Consider the following 20,102-nt stretch of genomic DNA (forward strand, 5'->3'; position numbering starts at 1 on the left):
TTCCTCCACCGCGACCAGGATCACCCCCCCGGGCCGTTCCTTACGCAGCGCGTCTCCACCCTCGCCGCTTTCCTGTGCGGTCGCAACCCGCTGCTGGCTGCCTCCTCCCTTGGTGTGGAACGGGGGTGGGAGGGAGAGGGAAGTGGGAACCCTTGGGCGGGGGGGGCCGGTCTGCGAACCCGGCAGGAGTGTCCCTGGTGTAGCTGAGTTGTTCAGACCATTGCTAGTAATTCAGCTTGTCCCCATTGTTCCACATGGTGCGAGTGGATTTTGGTTTTTCTGTTTTACTGCAGCTACAGAACAAGAATTGGGAGGGGTTTAAATGCAAAAGGGCGATCTCTGTTTCTCTCTATCCTGTTCTGTTTCTGATCTAAAACCTCCTATCTAAAATCTCCTATCTGTTCTGTTTCAGATCTAAAACCTGAAGTTAACTACTACTGGCATCATGGTGAGGAAGTTGTTGTTCATGGACATCGAAAGGGTAGAGTTGATCCTGTGCGATTTCAGATAGATGATAACCCACACCTCCAGATCCGTGTACCAAAGCAGCTTCCAGAGGTGTGGATATTTTCAACAGCAAGTTAATCACATGCATTTTCACTTGTGTTTCTAACTGCCACTGAAACCATGCAATAGGTAGTACGTGGAGGACCTGGTTAATTGGGCATGTAGCACATTTGTGCATTTTTCAAGTCGTAATGCCCTTACTACCTTGTAAGCGCTTTGAAGTTCAGAAGACTGTCTCAATATCTGCAAGTTGGTTATCTGTGTGCTTTAGATAAAATGCATGTTGTTACACTTAATTAAATGGAATTTTTAACTTCTTTTATGCTTGTAAGTGGTGGCAAGAATAAGAAATGTGTGGAACGTTCTCTCAGTGGAGGAGAATAAGATGAGAGAAATGGAGAAGGAAAGCATGGCGTAAGAGGGAGAATATATAATCTGAGCTCTGTTACCTGTTAGTACTGCTTTACAGTTGTTTTCTTGAATGCTGAGTTTTCTGGAAGCTGATTCAGTATTCTAATCTTTTTCTTGTAGGTTTATACAGTGGTAATTGTGTAGCCTGTGAGTGTCTGTTGCCCAGTTTCCACTACAAACAGAAAACTGTGCTCCATTTTCTGTAAATGCTGAACATTTCTTGCTAACTTAATTGTACAATTTTCTTAGGTTAATACTGTCAGATGTTACAAACCTTGGCATTTTGGAAGAACTGTCTAGGCAATTAAAAATGTTACATAGTGCAAAACACTGAATACCTGTAAAATCACTGTGCTGGTTCAAGTTAGTTTATTGACTGCTGCTAGAAATGTTTTTGCTCATCTTCTACAGAAGCGGGTTCTGGTTTTGAAGATAGTACCGATTGGCAGCTTTGTTAGCACCATTTCACACAATGTTCTTTGTATATCGCAGAAAATTCAGACATCAATATAAGATGCGTGTACTAGCATTCATTACAAGACAAGAAGTTCTGTTGCAAAAAGTCAGTTTTGCTTAAAATTATATATATGGTGTATGTAAGCAAGACTTACACTTTCTGCTGTCTCACCAGAAAGTGGCATATTATACGAGGCCTGATGTCAGAAATGTGACTTAACTTCATGGCTTTTCTTTCTTCTACTTCCTTCAAGATTGTACCGCTGGAGTCAGATCTTGGAGATGTTCCTGTTATTGATCACAAACCGTCCAAACTGCCGTTGTTCAAAAAGCAGTACGAAAACAAGGTATATATAGGTAAGAGTTTCAAGTCATGAAATGTTAACTACTTCTTTTGCGTAAAAAACCCAAAACGACACTCCCTCCCTGCCCCCAAACAGATACCAGCCCTTCCGACCTTTCTCCTCCCACCAACAGAAAAAAATGACATATTTTTATATATAACTATACTATATATAGAGAGTATATAAATCTCTATTGAGATTCCATGTCAGTTAGGCAATGGGAGGGGAGCAGCATCCTCCTGTGGGTATGGTACTCTGTCCAAATTTGCTTGAAGGAGTTGGGTTGAACAGAAAATTGGCAGAAAACTGGCTTTGAATTTTGATACATCTCGTCAGAGACATTTTAGTATGTGATCTCTTGCCCTTTGGAGTTGGGCAAGCCCTCCAGTCTCACTGAGAAATGGAGGAATCTCAACATTTATACAGATCTAGAGTAGAGATATTCTGTTGTTTGAAGGCTGATAATAAAGATGTGTTTGTGTGCATAATAAAGAGCGTTCTGTGACTTAATTTTTTTTCTTTTGGGGGGACACAGGATCAAAGGTAGCAGATCCATGCTGTTACGGACACACCCAGTTTCATCTTATTCCTGATAAACTAAAACGAGAGAGGTTTGTAAGAGCAAATCTTGAGGATCAGATTGAAGTTGTTTATCGAGCTAATGGTATTGCAAGTCTCTTTGCCTGGACAGCAGCACAAGCAATGTATCAAGGTGAGACAGTCAGTTTGATAAATTCTTCCTGGTGATGAATGCCTACTATAAAGTTCTCTAACCTTTTCTTCCCACCACCTTTCTCATGCTTTTTCTTCTGAAGACCATCCTTTAAGTAGGTCTTTGAAAGTTTAATTGAACCAATGAATGAAGCAGACCTTATACAAGGGAATTAGTTAAGACTTTGTCTTTGAGTACTTTGACTCAGGGAGAATTAATTACACAGAAAAATATTTTTTCATATGTAACACTAAGCCTGTGCAAAAACCTCAGTCCTACATTGACATGCTCACTCCACATTTGTTATGGGGAAAGGTGGTAGATACCAAGCAGGGTTGTTTGGTTTTTTTTCCTGAAGCAACTATGCTGCTTAGCCCCTTGTTTCAGAAATGTCAAATCTATGAAACTACAGTCAGTGAAAGAAAAATGTCAGCAGCCTTACTTTCGGATTTTATGCCTATGTTTGTCTAAAAATCCCAGAAGACCTGGATGGATAGACCAGATCAGTCTTTTGCTTATTCATGTAAATACAATTATTACCTAGTGTTACTAGAAGATACCTGCTGGTTTGTAGTTTCACTTGTGAAACAATACATGGAAGAAAATCCTTTGACTATGATGTATATTACTGGCTCTACATCAAATTTTTAATGTAATGGTATGTTAGAAAGCTTGACTTTTTTTTGTGGACATAAAACACTGAAGTCAAGTAAGTCTTGGCTTCAAAGCTGGTTCCAGTTGTAAGCGCATTAAGAGTTAAAAGGACAGTACGATTCAAATCTATGAAACTGGCTCTTTGTTCTGTAACAGTTTCTAGTGGTGTTCATTGCACATGATACCAAATATCTTCTAAGAATATTACTGTGTGTGGTAGCACACATGCATAAATATGTAAAGAAAATATTTTAAAAAGACTGTTAATGCTCAGCGGGGTTTGTTTGAAGCATTAATACTTACTGACATAGTGTTCTTGCTGTGGTCTCACTGGTTACTATAGTCAGTATGCTCATGCATACATATACATGCTTCTGTCGTGAAACAAATGTTCACTGCCCTGTGAGAAGCATGGAATAGTCGAATGACACTTCCCCTCACATCACTTGCAGGACTTGGATGCACTAATACCTTAGGTAATTTTGAAAAGTCACTTGGCTGATCAGTGTGGGGTTTTTATCAGTCAGTGATAGGGAACTATGTACAAAATGCAAATGTGCCACTGTGTCCCTGATCTTGGAAATACCCTTAATTGGTGGTTGCATTTTAGTTAGTCTGTATGAAGAATGCTTGTGTTGCCAAAGCAGACAGGACTTTTTTCCCCGCTAAGTGGCTGCTGCAATTCCCAGTATTTTTCTGTGTTTCAGGATTGGGGTTTAGATATGTGTGCTGATAGGAATTATGAATCCTGTATAAGTAGTGGTGTTTCTTTATTTTGTAGGATTCTGGAATGAAGCAGATGTGACCCGTCCTTTTGTATCTCAGGCAGTAGTGACTGATGGAAAATACTTTGCTTTCTTTTGTTACCAGCTAAATACTTTAGCACTAACTGTAGAAACTATTCAAAATAACCCTCGGAAGAATATCTGTTGGGGTACAGACAGTAAGCCATTGTATGATGTTGTGGAAGATGGTAGTGTGAAAGGCTTTAATGATGAAGTTCTGCTTCAGTTGGTTCGTTTTCTGTTAAACAGACCAAAAGAGTTGTAAATCATCGAACAATAAAATATTCCTGTTTATGTGCCTGAACTTCATTGTAACTCCATGGATTACGGGCTGGAATATGCCTTGTTCTTAGTCAATTATTTGTCTAGCAAACACTATATACATCTTTTGTGGTATTTGGGCCTTATTTCTTTATTTTAAATGTATTATACTGTACACTGAAAAATAAAGGTCTAGAACACCTTAACGTCTTTTGTATATTTCCTGTTAGAAGTGTAATGCACTAATTTAAAGTTGTGAATACTTTCTTGTAGCAGATCCATAGCTGTGTTGAACTATCACAGCAAAGTATGAATTCATATGACCATCTGATTATGTTGCTAGGTAACTGCTGTCTTGATACTCAGGACCGGTGAAAAATTTCTCATTTTGTGCCTGAACATAAATTAATTGTCTTAAATGTTTACTCATTCTAAAGAGAAAGCGAGCTCAGAATAAAAAATGTTTCTTAAAAGTGAATGGCTGGGAATTTAGTTACATAGCAAGGGAAATCTTTAGACATTTTTTTGAGCAATAGTATAAACACAATGAAACTTGCTTCCAAAGAGTCTATTATGAACATGTATACACATTTTTAAGCTGTCACCTTGGGAATCACAGAGAGAACTCTCAAATGCATTTGGAGTCTACAGTTTTCCTTTAGCTTGAAGCCTTGATTTCAGCTGTAGACATCCTGATGTTTTCATTGCTGATATTTGTATGTCTTAAGGCTGTTTTTAGTAGACCACAGCTGAGCCCAGACCATGACTAGGATCTGCGATTAATGAGATACAAGATTTAAGGACTGTTTAGGAATATTTACTTATCAACAAAGTATATCTGGTTTTGAGGTAGTTAAACATGCCTAGAATTTTACATAGTTCTGTACACTGTGACTGACCTTTTTGCAATTTTCCAGTGTTCTTGTTAAAAGTCAAATAGTTTGTTTTTAAAGAGAGTACTGAATCATATGTGACTCCTGTTGAAATACTTTCCTGCACGTTCTTCAGCCTGAGCAGTTGGGGATCCTGCTTCCTGTTGTAAACTGGCGTTCAGAGTATTTTGCTAATGAAAGATGAGGTAATTGCAGCCTCTTACTTGATTGGTACTTTGCTAATGTTGGAACGAACTATAGTTGCCACTTTCTCCACCAGCAGGGAATAATCTAGGTAAGCAAGACGTGGATGAGTACTGGTTTCTTTTTAACAGAAGTAAAAAGTCCTTAAGTACTCTTTTTGTCTTAACAATGCTTGAGTATTACTAGTTCTGATCACTGCTGATCCTTGGATTAAACGAATGTTCCATGTAGGAACAGAAGATAAACTGCTGGGTAGGTATGTTGATTATAGAGAATAACCTGTCATGTAGCTTAAAAGTGAGTGAGTGGTACTTGTTTTCTGGTGTGATAAAGGGATGATGCAAAATGAATGGAAGGATATTCAAAAAAACAGTTGGGTATTCTGGCCCTGCAGACAATCTTTACAGTTGGTGCAATATGGTATAACCTTAAGCTTGAAACTGTATGAGTTGCATACAAGTAGTGGCTGTGGAAAGCTGACATGAAAAGTCAAAGAAACTCCTGCTCCCAGGGTAAAAAAGCACTCATTTTTTCTGTAATTCAGCCTTTGTCTATCCTGAAGTTTCAGCTGTAGTAGAGCAAGTTCAAAGAACTTTTTTTCCTTTGCGCAGCTTTACTAGTGACTGAAATACCACTGTAGATGTGTAACCTGGTAGAAAAACCCAGTGTTGGAGTGAGGGAGGAAGGGAAGGCTTTGCGAGAGCTGGCTATTTTGTAATTGCAAAGTACCAACTTCAGCTTTCTGCAACTGTCTCAAAAGGCAAGGGGGTACCCTGGAGAAGCTGTGGGTGGCACTGTTTTACCTTCTACTGAAGAAAAAGTGTAATAGGCTGTTTTGCTTTTTTGTCACTGACTAGCAAAGTTGAGACATCATAATGTATGCAGTTTTCTACAGCAATCTTTCATCTTGTACTCATCTGATCAGGGTGTTTAATGCTGCCTTACAATGATAAAGTCAAAAGAAAGCTCTTTTTTTCTTTAAAGATTGTATAGCTACCAAATGTTTAAAAGTAGAAAACTTAGAAGCTGCAGCATTCCTATTCTTGAGCTTTGCTCAGCAGAAACCTCCCATGATTCTACTCCTTTAAGTCTCATGGGAGCATTGTTCTTTCGCATTCTATTTAGTTGAGTTTGCTGTTTAAAAGAAACAATGAAAGGCGATTCAAAGAACACAGGATGGAAATCTCCAAGTTTGGATCCTTTTTCCTTTATTAGTTTCTACTTAGGCCTATTAGAGCATATAAGGGAACATAAGGTGGAATCTAAAAATAAGATTTGGTTTTACATAATGAGGCAAGTATTTTCCCTAGTACTGAACTATTTTGCTTAAAACTCATATCACTTTCAAGTGGGTGACTGATCTATGAAATTCTACCTGTACTGTTGGTTTCAGATCGTGAGACTGCAAGTCGTGACTTGGAATGGAACTGCCTAAGCAGCCTGTCCCAAAATTAAAGCAGAAAGGGAAAGGGAAGACTCTGAAACTTTCTTATATCTGTACAGGGTCATGTTGCACCAGGTTGTTGGGGTAGATAGATCTCCTGTCTGTTTCCTTTCAGACAGGAGAAATAGCTTCAACATTTATAGTGTCTACTTGGTCATGCAGAAGTCTCTCCTGATCTCTTCTGTACTCAGGTTTTCTGTCATTGGAGAAGACAACTGCTCCTTTTGTTTCAGAAACAGATGAAGGTTTCCTTGTTCTGGAGCTCCATTGGGTTTTTTTTCCCTGAGGCAAGAGCAAGTCTTGAAGTCGGCTGTTGGTGAGAGAGTCTATTGTCAACTTGGCCTACTGGCTCTGTAGAGACCACGCATACTGGCAGCATATCTCTGATGGAAGCAATGAAGGTGGCTTTCCAGTGCATCCTATGCTAAAATGAGCCATCCTCAACCAGTAGTATAACCAAAGTGCACCAGTGTAGGAGATCTGTGAAGTTTGCACTGAGTTAGCGCAAAGTCTGGTCTGGTACAAAAGAATAATGTCCTGTGGATCAAAACTGAGTCTAATAAACATAGCCTCAAGAAGGCTTGCAGAAGAGATTGCACAAGAACTGCTTTTTCATGGAGGAAGAAACTTATTGAGTGGGTTGAAGTGTCAAAGTAAATGGAACATCAACAAGCTGACAGTGAAGACCATGAAGTAAGTTAGCAATGACAAAACTTGAGGTAGCATCAAAACCAGACTGGCTGTAAACAGTATGTGACTCCGCATGCATTATATTCCAGTAGTGTACCAGAACCGCACTAAGACAAGATCTTCAAGAAATACGAGTTGAGGATCCTAAAAATACGATGAATTAGGAATGTACATAACAGCTAACATGAAGTTCTCTGTGTCTGGGACCAGGGAACAGCAGACGTGAGACCCATAGTTGAAAAAGGTTTGGTTTTTTTTTTTTCCCCACATTCTCTGTCTTCCAACAGAGTGTCATTCCCACCAAAAGCAAGACAGCCAGTCACAGTAAAGCAAAACATAACAAATGCCTGTAAACAAAGGGTGGGTAATTGCTAAGGGAGGAGTGTTCCTGTGATTCCGTTACTGAAACTTACTTTGGTATTCCTGGATAATACTGAATAGTGGTAGAGTGGAATCCCACAATGGGTCTAAGACTGGTAGGGAAAAACAGGTAACTGCTCCCCCTCTTTTGCTATTGTGAAAGGATGGCAAGTGCAGGTAACACTGCATTTGATGATGTCATACAGGCTGAGGATATATCAAGAACATGACAGAAATGAGATGTTGCTCAACCAGGTCTAGGTGGATTTGGTTTGAGACATTTGTCAGGTGGATCTCTGGGGGTAGTTCCTGGCGGGGCTGATCATCTTGTGGCTGGTTAGCCACAAGAGAGGTCCAGATAGTATCAAAGCAGCCCATCCTGTTCTGATTCTGGAAACCCTGGACCATGAACTGTTGGAGGATGTTAGTAAATGGAGGCCAGTAATGGTTACAGAGATTGTGCTGCAGCCCTTCTCTAGTATACTGACAAATTATGTAAAGTTTACCCAGTAAATACACAGTAAAATAAATTTTCAGAACTGAGTTTCTTGGAATACTTGGCTGTCCTACATCTAGAAATAGGCTAAGAAGAATTACAAGGTACAAGGAGTTAGCACACGGACACTACTAATACATCTATTAATGCATGTTGTGATGCGAAGGGAGGAAGTTGTAAACCTCACTACATCCTCCTACAGGAGCAGGAGTTTAGCATTAAAGGGATTATTTGTATCTAATTCAGAATGAAGGAAGGCAGTCTAAAGTCTGCCATGCTATTCAGCCTGGTAACAACCCATTGGTGTTGAAGCTGGAGTTTGAAGATGTGAGGTTAACAATTGTTTCCTCAGCTTTGACGATCATCTGGGTGGGCCACTTACACCAGTAACAGATGCCCTATGAGGATTTTATTTACAACCTTTTCAAAAAATCCTTGAAGAATGTAAAAAGGTAGAAGGACACTTGGCATGCTTTTTTTATGTCTTTGCAGGACTAAGTGCTATCTAGCTTATGCTATCGGAGAGATAAATAATTCTTCCAGACAGGACAGGCAGCTTTATGGTGTCTGCTCAGCTGTATTGACCTATAACTATCTGCAATAATTTTTAATCTATCCTCTCTTTTTTTTTATTGTGCCTGGTTTCTGCAGAATTTCAAGGTTCTGTCTTTAGCTGAAATATTCTTTGAGTGAACATTCAGTATTTCTTCTTGGTCTTTTAATAACTGTTTGAAGTTCAATTTATTGAACTACCTCTCCTGCTACAGAATCTTCTCTGCATTACCTTTCTCATTCCCACTAAGTCATGCTGGATTTAATTTCTTTCTTTCCTTGTATAGCAAGAAGAGTTGATCTTAATGTGTCTCTTTTAAAGGAAACCTTCCTTCCATTTCTTTCCTTTTTTTTTGCTTTCAACATTCCTTTAGCCTGTAATCAACTCAGTACACTTTATCAGTGCTTTCAAGGGACACGATACAGGATCGTTTTCAGTGTTGGAATGTGCAGCTTCTAACACAAGAGTATCTGCACTGCAATATGCATGCTTTTGTCAGTCAGATATCCCAGAGCAGGTTTAAATTTCAACCTCAAATTTCAGCCTGTAAAGGCTTTTTGTTTGGTGGTTTTTTTAAAAGCAGTTTCTGCACCAGCACATTTCTCCAGGTGATTGAAGGTTGGAATTTTAAAACTCAAGTTCTGGGATTGTTTAGCCTGGAGAAGAGAAGGCTCAGGAGACATCTTAGCAATGTGTATAAATACCTGATGGGGAAGTCTGAAGAAGATCTGGCTAGGCTTATTTCAGTGGTATCTAGTGAAAGGGCAAGAAGAAATGGCCAGAAACTGAAAAACAGGAAATTCTACTTAAACTTTTTTTTTTTTTTTCTTTTAGTGTAATGGCAATGGATCACTGGAACAGGTTGCTCAGAGCGGGATGTGGAGTTTCCATCCTCGGAGATACTCAAAACCAGCCCTGGGCAACCTGCTGTAGGTGACCCTGCCCTGAGCAGGATGGGTGGACTAGACAAGAGGTGCCTTCCAACCTTAACAGCTCTACGATTCCGTGAAAATAAGTTAGTGGTAGTGTGTAGATGAAACTCTATAAATTTGTATGAAGAAACCATGTCTGGAGATTTGGGTAAATAGTGGACATTCGGCCTGGACCTTCTCTCTTTTGGTCTTAGTGTGGCCATCCATGTTTGTGCATTAATTCAGCATAGACAAATTTTACTTGATACGCAACTGCAAATGACTTCAGCAGAAGAGAAGACCTTTATATTACGTCTTCCTTTCTTGGCAGACTACTAACACTGAGAAGGCAGTTAAGGCTATACACTGAATTGTTCTGTCTCCAAGTTCATTTCAAAGCAGATTTGCCTCAACTTCCTATTGATATAGCAATTCCTTACATATGACCTCTGACATGCCCAAGTGTCTTCTCACTTCCAGAAGCCAACAGCAGGCGGTGGTGACTCAGCCTTATACAGTGTTGTCTGTATATGAATGTAGGTGTTTCATTCTATATATAAGCATAGATACCAAATTCAAACATCTCCTGAACCTCCCAGTGATAACTGCTACAGTAGGACACCGTTCTTTCTGAAGGTATGTAGTGTTTTACCTGTGTGAATAATGACCCACTCTAATCCAGTTACTGTTAAGAAGCTCATGTCAAATATTTTATTGTTGTTTTAATAGGGCAGATATGTCCAGATAAACTCTTTGGGAAATCCTGTGTGAATACACAGACAGACCTTGCCATGAAAAGCTTCTCAAGTTGATAAGGAAAGTGAAGAAGGATGGGGAAAAAGCAGGGGAACAGTAATGCCTGCTTCTTAGAGAAATTATCCAAAAGTATAAAGACAAATTTGAGGTGGAGTTAAGAGTCAGACTCTTTGGTAGGATAGTAAGATTTAGGGTCACGACTGTGTTTACACAAACGATTTGCACTATTAGATTATGTTCCTTACTTCACTGTCACTTGTTTTTTACTGGTAAACTGTTCTGAAAAGCTCTGCTGCAGTTAATAGAATGCAAATTGTAGTCTCAGTTGCACTGGTATAAATTTGGACCTACTCTATTGAAGCTTTTGCTAGAATAGCAATTGTAATACTTGGCTGCTGTGTTACTGTACATGAATGTATGAAGCCTAATAGTTATTGACTTCTGTGAGCCTAAAAAATTCTGGGAGTGAGGAAACATACTGCCTTTTGTGTTCAGAAATGCCAACAAAGACAAGGGGATTTTTGGACGTACTGGAAGAGTGGGGGTGCATATTAAGGGCGAAAAAAAAGAACAGAACTGAGAACTATTAAACAAACTAGGAAGAAGTGGCAAAATAAACAGTGTAAGATAAAATATTGGGGAGAGTGCAGAATGACGTAATTCCATACTTAGCCATGCTTAGAACTGGCAACCCATATATCAATCCCCCCCCCTTTTTTTCATACATATTATCAAAGCTATATATGAGAAAATACTTGCTAAACAATGCCTCATCAAATTTGCAAGTGGCAGCTCTACGGAATCTGTTTTCAAGGAAGTGTTTCAGAACCTTCATGCAACTCACAATTTTGTGTATTTCCAAATGGGATTGCTCTGGTGACTAGGACCTGGCCTATATTTATGACTAGAGGTGGCTGCTGGTTACAGTGGTACAGGGAATAAAGCATTAATTTAATATTCATGTTATTCATGCTTGTTTCTGGCTTCTAAAAAACAGAGGACCTCAATGCTTTGTGTTTACAAAAAAACACGCCCAAAACTCACAAAACAAAAACCCATGCCAAGAAGAGAAATCTAAGGAAAAGAATAATAAATCAGATATAGCCAACATCAGGTTGAAATTTGCCAGTTCCCTTTGTCTTGAATGTTAATGTATTCTGTCATGAGGTGCTTATAAGGAAAGGTTAGACTGAGAATGGAGTGGAAGAAAACTTTGAATATAGCCCTGCTTTGAGCAGGAGGTTGGACTAGATCACCTCCAGCAGTCCCTTCCAACCTAAATACTTCTGTACTTCTACAAAGGGAAGGAGAAGGAAAGTGATGCTAAATTACTGCTCTCATGAGTGAGACCACTCTCATGTTACTTCTCAGAGAATGTAGTTTGAAAGAATGTAATTGTTTGAGATTTTTTACTTCTTAGTTTATGTTGTAATCTTGCATTGTAGGTATATTATGGTTTCCTAGAGGATTTGTCTGAAGGCATTTCTGCCATAGGACTGTAAAGTTATGTAAGTTATGTAGAGCTATAAGGTGGTAACAGTATTTTAGGGGAAATATGCTTTATTAATAATTGGAACTGAATATTTAGATAACTGCTAATTTACTCACTGAAATTTTGAAAATTTGTAACAGAAAATGACCTATTCAATATGGGCTTGGGGTAAGCAGTTGTTCCTCTTTAAAAGAAGTTTTAGTTACCCCCTCAGGAAGGAAAACTAATCTAATCTAGTCTGATTTAGATAGCTAGTCACACAAGGGGCACAGAGGCAACAACGCAGTCCAAAATGTACTTTCTGAAAAGAGCCCCACGTACTGAAATCATTTGGGATCAGCTTTTGGATGTTTCATAAGCAAAACCAAGGTTTAACTTCACTAAATAAATGCTTCACAATGAATAATGAGCCCAGCTGTAGCTGTAAATGCCATTTGCTCAACTGCTTAACTATTCATCCTTTTGACCAAGATTTATGGTGGTGTGAAATGAAGCTTAACTTTGCAAATATGGAATGTATAGTAACATTATCCCCTTTTGTGAAATTGAAGGAATAAGCTTCTGATGGGTGTTTATGTACTGTGCTAACAGATTATAAAAGATTAAAAGGAAATTTTAATGACGTGAAAAGCAGCCCTTGTAGCTTCTAACCCTCATGATTAGAGGAGCAGAAGCTAGGGGATTTAGGAGGGTTTAGCAAGATGAGGTTGATGGGGTAGGGAGATTATGACCTGTGATTGGAACCAGTTGCTTGTCTAACTCGTGTTTCCTTAGATAATGCATTTAGGGCTCCAGTTCTTTCAAGAACAAGGAGGGTGACATGGGCAGAAGAAATGTAGTCTTGAAATAGTTTGAGGCCTACTTTTATTAATCAAATAACAAAACACAGAAGTCAAACACAGAGTCAAAACATAGTGTCAAACAACAAAACAGAATACAGAATTTACATATATGTAAAGGGGACGTTGCAAGTCATAGGCTAATGCCATTGTTTTCTATATTTCTTGTAGCAAAAATCACAGGAAAGAGGCTTAATACAATGCCTGGGATTATAACCTGAACTCTTCATCATGTTTTAAGTATGTTGTTGTGATAGCAAAGAAACGGTCTGCAATACAAGTGTAAGTTGTTATACAGATTATTCAGTAGGAAATATTTGTTTCAGACTGCAAATTATGTAGAATATGTATTACAGAATACTGAAAGCATTTGAAGAATCCGAAAGGATATTGATGAGCAGCATTCATAATTACTAATGAAGGAAAGTCAAAAAAGCTTACAGTGTTACTGCCACGATGCAATTTTTATAAAACTGCTGAAGGACCACAAGGATGAGTACAGGGCAGAATTATTTTGCTCCCCTTTGTTAAGTGGATTATCCCACTCATCACCCATTTAAAGTAAACTCAAGTTTTGGGCAAATGTCAGTTTTGCAAAGGGGCTTGTTTTCTATCCTTGCAAAATGCCTGAGACAGCAATGCCCCAAAATAACTGGACTTCCTCTAGCATCAGTGGAGCTTCCCATTTTGCTGCAGTCTCAAGTTGTACTGGGCTAAGTGCTGTGTGGACAAATTTTTGACATGGTACTTTTTATTTTCTATTTTAAATCTACATACATTCCTGGGGACAGGATGGATGAAATTATTTTTATGATATCATGCACTCACAGTGTCATACAATTTCAGACCAGCTACTTGCACTTTCTTTTTGAAATGATTGCAGTTATTGTTTTATGAACTTTCTCATTTCATACTCTGTCTCGGTACAATCTATTCTTCAAATTCTAAACAAGAAAAAATACCTATCAAACAGAGTTTAGAGAGCCACTTAGGTTTTTCCATTTGAAACAGTTATTACAAACACTCTTAAAAAGCAAAGCATTAGAATTGGAGCAGATGAACTGTTTTACTCTGGCACATGGAATGAGCAGTATGAATCGGTTTGGACATCTTTATAAGCTCTTCTAGACCCTTAAAGCAGTTAGGTACCTATGGCTTTAAGCATCTTTAGATACCTGTCATTAGGTATATGTCACTAGAATTCTTAATTCTCAGCTCAATTAATAATAATATTATATCATTTGACTATCTGCCATTCAAGTAGTACAAAGCTATCTAAGGACTGATGTTGTCTGTGCAGGCCACTTGGAACTGTATCTAAAACCAAACTCTCAGAGGCCACCCTCAGCGATTCTCAGATGAGGCATTCCCTGTCTATCACACATGTGAAGACAATCCTGGAGAGATGCAATAAAACAGAAGTGGCCTTCAGAAAAGTGGTCAAAAGATGAACTAGACTTTGCATAACTTCACTCATGGCTAAAGAGTTGTCCTAGAATGCAGAAGACCATTGCTGAAATTCCTGCTCGTCTGGGTTTGCAGAAGGGATTTAAATCCCTGTTTCCCAGAACCTAGAGAGTTTCTTAATCAAAAACACAAAAATAGATTTTGTGTTTTGCTCAGTTAATACTTTTTAAAACTTTAGAAGAGGAACTTGAGTGGTGTACTTTGGAAAAATGAAGCAATGGCAAGAAGACTCACCTGGGACAGACATTCAAAGCACCAGTTTGGAGCAAGTATATCAGATGTGGAGATGAAGACAGTCTTGCCATGGTCCAATAAGGGCACTACTCTGTGAGCTGATAGATATTTGTGATGATTTCCATTCTTATTTTTGGAAGGTAGGTACCTAATTTCAGGACTGAAGAGACTGATTAACAGCAGATGATGTCTGGGTAACTGTGAGATCTCCTTGTGGCCAGATCATCTTTGTAAGTAAAAACATTCCACACCTTTCCTCACTGTTTCATTCCTGGTTAGCTTAGGTGGCTTCAAGCCATCTAGGGTCAGATTCCTGTTTTTGCTGAACTTAGACCAAAGCTGTACATCTGAACACACCTTTTGAATTGCTTAGCAGCTAGCGAAATCTCCACTGTTCCAACTTCTACAAAAGCACTGAGAATCTAATTTTTTGAACCTGAGACACCTATATTGTGTTTCCTGGGACCATCTGTAGTGTAAAAGTCAAATAATGAATATTAAACTATTCCTCATGATAGATCTGCAGACTGCTGAAAATACAGTTTTCAAATCTGCTTTTACAAGATTGGAAGAGTGCAAGGAAATTGGTCTATAGCTTAGTGCTGGAGGGAGTTATAGCTCAAGTTCTAATTTCTGTTGATTGACACTCTAGTGAATTATTTACCTATTGACTTTCGAAAAGTGGTCTGCCTATGGACAAGGGCAAAATGTCATCACAGCTCATCACAGCTGAAACTTGGCAATCCAGCATAAGGAAGAAATAAGTAAGTTTGCAGTAATGGGAACAGGCTTTAGAACTATGATTTGACAAAATAATTACTATAGCCAATTTCCCGTGAACTTTAAGCTTCAAAGGAAAATTGTATCTCCACATTTGCTTGAGGGAAATGTAGTTCAGACAGCATTGCATACCTGAAAAAATGTCCAGAAGCTTGTCTGAATTTATTCTGGCTGTATCAGTTGGTCCAAACAAAGATACTACATCTCTACAAAGTTGCCTGGCTTACATTCTTACACCATCCTGGATGAAGCAACCTTATTATTATTAAGCTACATTCCTGTATGTAAAATGCACTTTTTCAAGTAATGGAGATCACACTAGTAACTATGATATTCTCTGCATTTCAGTCCTAGAAGAATCAGCGTGAATGAACTTACGTTGATTTTCATGAAGTCAGAGGATTATTACAACTAGTATTGGAGCTAACTAGTTCAATATTTTGTCGGCCTCTGTATGTTATATTACATATGTTTTACAGATGTATATAAAGTGAAGTCTTTCCATCTCTGCCTACCGATGTCACAGTATTATGCTTAAGCATTAAAAGCTCCTAATAAAGCTTGATTCAGTGGAGTTCCCTATTTTCATATTCAAGTAACTGATAATAGGATTTGGCACAACTTCTTTAAGGTTGTGAATACTGAAGGTAAGGGACATAACGTGCTGTTAAAGGCAATAGCAAAAATAATTTGTGGTCCTGCCTGCTCAAGGCAAAGACGAGGTTACCTTTGTCAACTTCTTTTCTACGAGACAGCTACACTTATAGGGTATAACGGTAGGAGCAGTCTTCTAGAGTAAGTCACTACAATATTCTGAACAAACTGTGCTGGAGAAGATAATTGAACCTTATTAAGATTCACCTGTAGGGGTTTCATTTTGCCCCTCTTTATCTTTCTGATTTCTCTGTTTGATTAGCTTTGACTTCGTAAGTTGGATAACAGTGGAAGCTTGTTGAAAATGTTGCACTGGGTCTCTTTTTTTAGACACTTGAATGTTTCTGATTTCATTGTAACCCTTCCCCTGAACCAGATGTGTTCCCAGCCTTCTCTGGTTTTATTGTCTACTTTTATACAATTTCTGACATAAAGATGAGCTGTTGGTATTTTCTTCCTTGCTGCTAATCTGTGAAGTGTGAAAACTTTTTCTTAACAATGCACATCTGAGATCTTTATAGCCACCTTTTTGCCAGTCAAAGCAGCAGTCCTTTGCCAGCCTGAAGTCTTTTGCACTCCCCTGATGAAAACTAGTGAAATATGGACCAGCTGGGAGAGCCCAAAGGTATCCACAATGCTGTATCAGGGATGAATGAGCACTTGAACGGCTTTGATGATCGTTTCACTCACAACTATGTGGATGGTGTTCTGATATTCTGAAATAAGTTCAGGTCTTGCTACTGCTCTTCTCTGCATATCTTGCATACAGTTCATTATCCTTCTGACTTGTTCATTTTCCTGTAGTTTCCCCCTCAACATACCTTATTAGCATGGAAATTACAAAATACTTGTTTTAGTCACCCATGAAGTATATCATGCTTTGAGGTTCAAACTGTGACTTCTACTATGAACAGCTTATAGGACGGTTTGAAAAAGAAATAATAGGCTGATTTTTAAGCCAGTGAAGCCATTACATTTGGACACACTGCCATATTTCTTATCTGGATTTTTCACAGTGGTTGAAAGATCAGTTGCAAAATCTGCAGCGGACCTGACATTTTTCATCTCTGAATGAGATGAAAGATGTCCCCAAAGTACTTTAATCAAGGAAAAATTGGGGTGGTGTAGCTTTAACTGTTATGTAATCAGTAGTAAAAAACAAACGGGAAAATCCCCTCTAAATATGTTTTATTTAAAAAAATGTAAAGATACCACTGCAAATTAGCTATGTCACTGTTATTTCTCATTTACAATAAGAGGAATGAGGTTTTTTTCATGGTAATGAGCAGTTTGGACCTGATATTCAAGTTCAGATGTGTGTTAAGACATTGGTGGAGCTAGACTCCATCAGACCACTGTGGCTCAATCTTAGAGCTTGGTGTAGTTCTAGCAGTATTTTAAATAAAGAAAAAAGTAGCTTGTGAGGCTGGAGTGCTCAGCATTTAAGGGAATGTGTGAGCTGTGGCTTGCAGGGACTCTGAGTCCCCAGAGATTTAGGCTCTTCAAACACTAGAACAGTCTGGCTGGTGGTCTTGCCTTCATGTGCAGTGGTGCTTTTTACTGATGTTACTGAAGAAGAGAAGGCACCTCTTTGGCCATTTCATATGTATAGGAAGGCTGTTGATTGAAGGGTGCATTTCTGCTTTTTTGAAAAATATAGAAGATGCTAATTTCAGCCTTTCTTGTGAAATCCAGCCTCAAATTGAGAGATTTTTTCCGTTTACTCCTGACACATTTTTCCTGATGATACGTCGTTGTTGCTGTCTGGGAGAAATGGATGGACTGAAACTTCTTCTAAAGTGGCTAAAAACACTGGGATGCCAATTTAACCTTTCATGACATTTATATTGTTGTGTTTTTGTAGATGTTACCATCATGATTTAGGAAAGAATCAAGTAGTAAAGTTCTTTGGATAGGTTGACAACAAGCTAATTCATAAAACAAAACCTCTTAGATGGAATTGAGCCACTGAGAGATGGTTTTACATCTTGGAAAGCAGGGTTTTATTATTAGTTAGCATATAGTGTCCAAAATAATCTATAGCCAGATTTTGAGCTGTATAGAGTGGCTTGGATCATTTTGACTACTTGAACTAATATCAACAAAAGAAAAAGAAAACAAAAGGAAAATGGAATGCTTTTTTTTTTCCTCTTAAAGTGAAGGAGAGGTGGGAATATGTCATAAGCATTCATCCTTTCCTGCCTTAGCCTTGTAGTTCAGAAGGGAGGGAGGCAAAAGAAAGAAGCTGAAATAATGATTAGTAATTTGAATAAACTTTATTTCTTTTCTTTCATCTAACATTATGTCTACAGTAGTTTCAATTTGTAGAAAACTCCATGCAGCATAAAGAGAAGCTAAAGTAATTATTTGCTTGGCTCTAGTTATGCAATTGTTCATGATGCCGGGTATTATGAGGACAGTGATATATTAGTTCCAGGAATTGTGTCCTACAGCAAAATGGCAGTCAGCCACTGTGCAGGCTGTTCGAAGGTGCACAGGATAACCATTCAAAATCACTGCATGAGCCTCTCCAGTAGTGATTTCATGTTTGTGTTCAAATTAGAGAGGGAAGGTCGGTGCTCCGTGTTTGCCACCAGAGGTCTTCAAAGAATGTATTACAGATATTTTTCCAGTGGCTGAAAATGAGAGGTACATCTTACAGTCACCACTGACAGAAGTAGTCGGGAGTAATTTACTCAAGTGCTTCAAGTCATTATTTGTGTAAGACGCAGAATTTGTGCCTGACATAATGCTGCTGGGAAATAGGAACAACTCCACTTGCTTTACCTGTCTGTCTGGGTGGGTCGTTTTCTATTCCCCTGCTTGATGAGGTAGAGATTTTGATAATGATGAGTTAACAAGAGTTTCTGATTATTTCTTGAACATATGTAAACAGAAAGAAGACCAAAAATTTTGTATTCCCTCAGGGGCCAGCTGATGCTATGGGCGGGAGTGAGTGGAGCGGACGGAGGTGCCGAGGGTCACCTGGCCCTGCAGGCACGCTCCCTTGCAGAGGAGGCTCTCCCGGGATGGGCCCTCCTGCATGCACCACTGCTCACAGCCCTCCCAGTGCAGACCCTGGCTGACCGTCCTCACTGGTCAAGCTTTTCATAGCCTTGAGCTGGAGCCTCCTCTCTGGTTTAGGGTGCATAGGATGGTATTTTGGATCTGCCTTCCTGAATGCCATAGGACAAACATATTTCTTGGGCTCCCTTTATACATTTCTCCCATGCCTAAGGAAGGAAAAAGATTTCTGGCAAAGTAATTAATTTTCAAAAACTAGATTTTTCCCTTTTTATTGTCTTTATATTAGAGTGTGGTGACCTTTTACATGATAGTGCAAAGGCAAGACAATTGCATTTCTGTTATGAAATAAATTCACAGTGAGACTGTAGGTCTTTTAAGCTCATCTGAATAAAGTCAATACATCAGTTGAAAGAAAGCATTAAAACATGTAAAGACTTACTGGTTATCATGTATTCATAAAATATAAGTCATGTTCTCATAAATGGAGACTCAGATGGGTTTATTTACGGTTTTTTTTCATTGTTAAGGAACGAAAAAACAACAGGGAATGAACAAGGGAGTGTGATGCTTCTGTTCTCCATTTACTATCTTTGTAGCTGAAAATGGTCATTATTTTGGCTGTGAAAGATAGGGTATGGCTGAGAGTTTATTAGAGTGAGAAGGAAAAAAAGGGGATGTAGCCTAGATACTGCTGTGCTCAGTGATGTGGATATCCTGAAGAAGAGGAGAGCTGCAATGTTAGACTCCAGTTCTGTTACAGATGAGAACAACCTCCTCCTTCCCTCTCCCACCTCCCAGTGGCTCCTTGAACCTCTTAAAGCCAGAGAAATGTCACATGTGGCGGTGGGTCCACCACAAGGAGGAATTTTTAGCAACATGGAATGAAATAAGACCATCTAAGGCACCTGAAGGTGCACAAGTCCATTGGACCCGATGAGATCCATCCGCAGGTCCTGAAGGAACTGGTGGATGAAGTTGCTAAGCCACTATCCATCGTATTTGAGAAGTCATGGCAGCCCGGTGAAGTTCCCACTGACTGGAAAAGGGGAAACATAACCCCCATTTTTACAAAGGGGAAAAAAGGAAGACCCGGGGAACTACAGGCCAGTCATTCTCAGCTCTGTGCCTGGGAAGATCATGGAACAGATGCTCCTGGAAGCTATGCTAAGACACATGGAGGACAGGGAGGTGAT

At 39.0% G+C, this 20,102-nt stretch overlaps 1 protein-coding gene across 1 annotated transcript in view; it reads left to right on the forward strand.

Moving 5' to 3' along the window:
* The window catches only part of MRPS30 (mitochondrial ribosomal protein S30), a 5,137-nt gene extending 804 nt beyond the window's left edge, over nucleotides 1-4,333 (forward strand). Inside the window, exons 2-6 of the mRNA XM_009324641.1 lie at nucleotides 5-112; nucleotides 413-558; nucleotides 1,629-1,731; nucleotides 2,254-2,430; nucleotides 3,866-4,333. Of these exons, the coding sequence (XP_009322916.1) occupies nucleotides 5-112; nucleotides 413-558; nucleotides 1,629-1,731; nucleotides 2,254-2,430; nucleotides 3,866-4,134 (803 nt within the window). The 3' untranslated portion in view covers nucleotides 4,135-4,333. The remainder of the gene's footprint in view (nucleotides 1-4; nucleotides 113-412; nucleotides 559-1,628; nucleotides 1,732-2,253; nucleotides 2,431-3,865) is intronic.
* The last annotated feature ends 15,769 nt before the right edge of the window (nucleotides 4,334-20,102 follow it).

Source organism: Pygoscelis adeliae, unplaced genomic scaffold (assembly GCF_000699105.1).
Source record: "Pygoscelis adeliae isolate BGI_AS28 unplaced genomic scaffold, ASM69910v1 Scaffold320, whole genome shotgun sequence".
NCBI lineage: Eukaryota > Metazoa > Chordata > Aves > Sphenisciformes > Spheniscidae > Pygoscelis > Pygoscelis adeliae.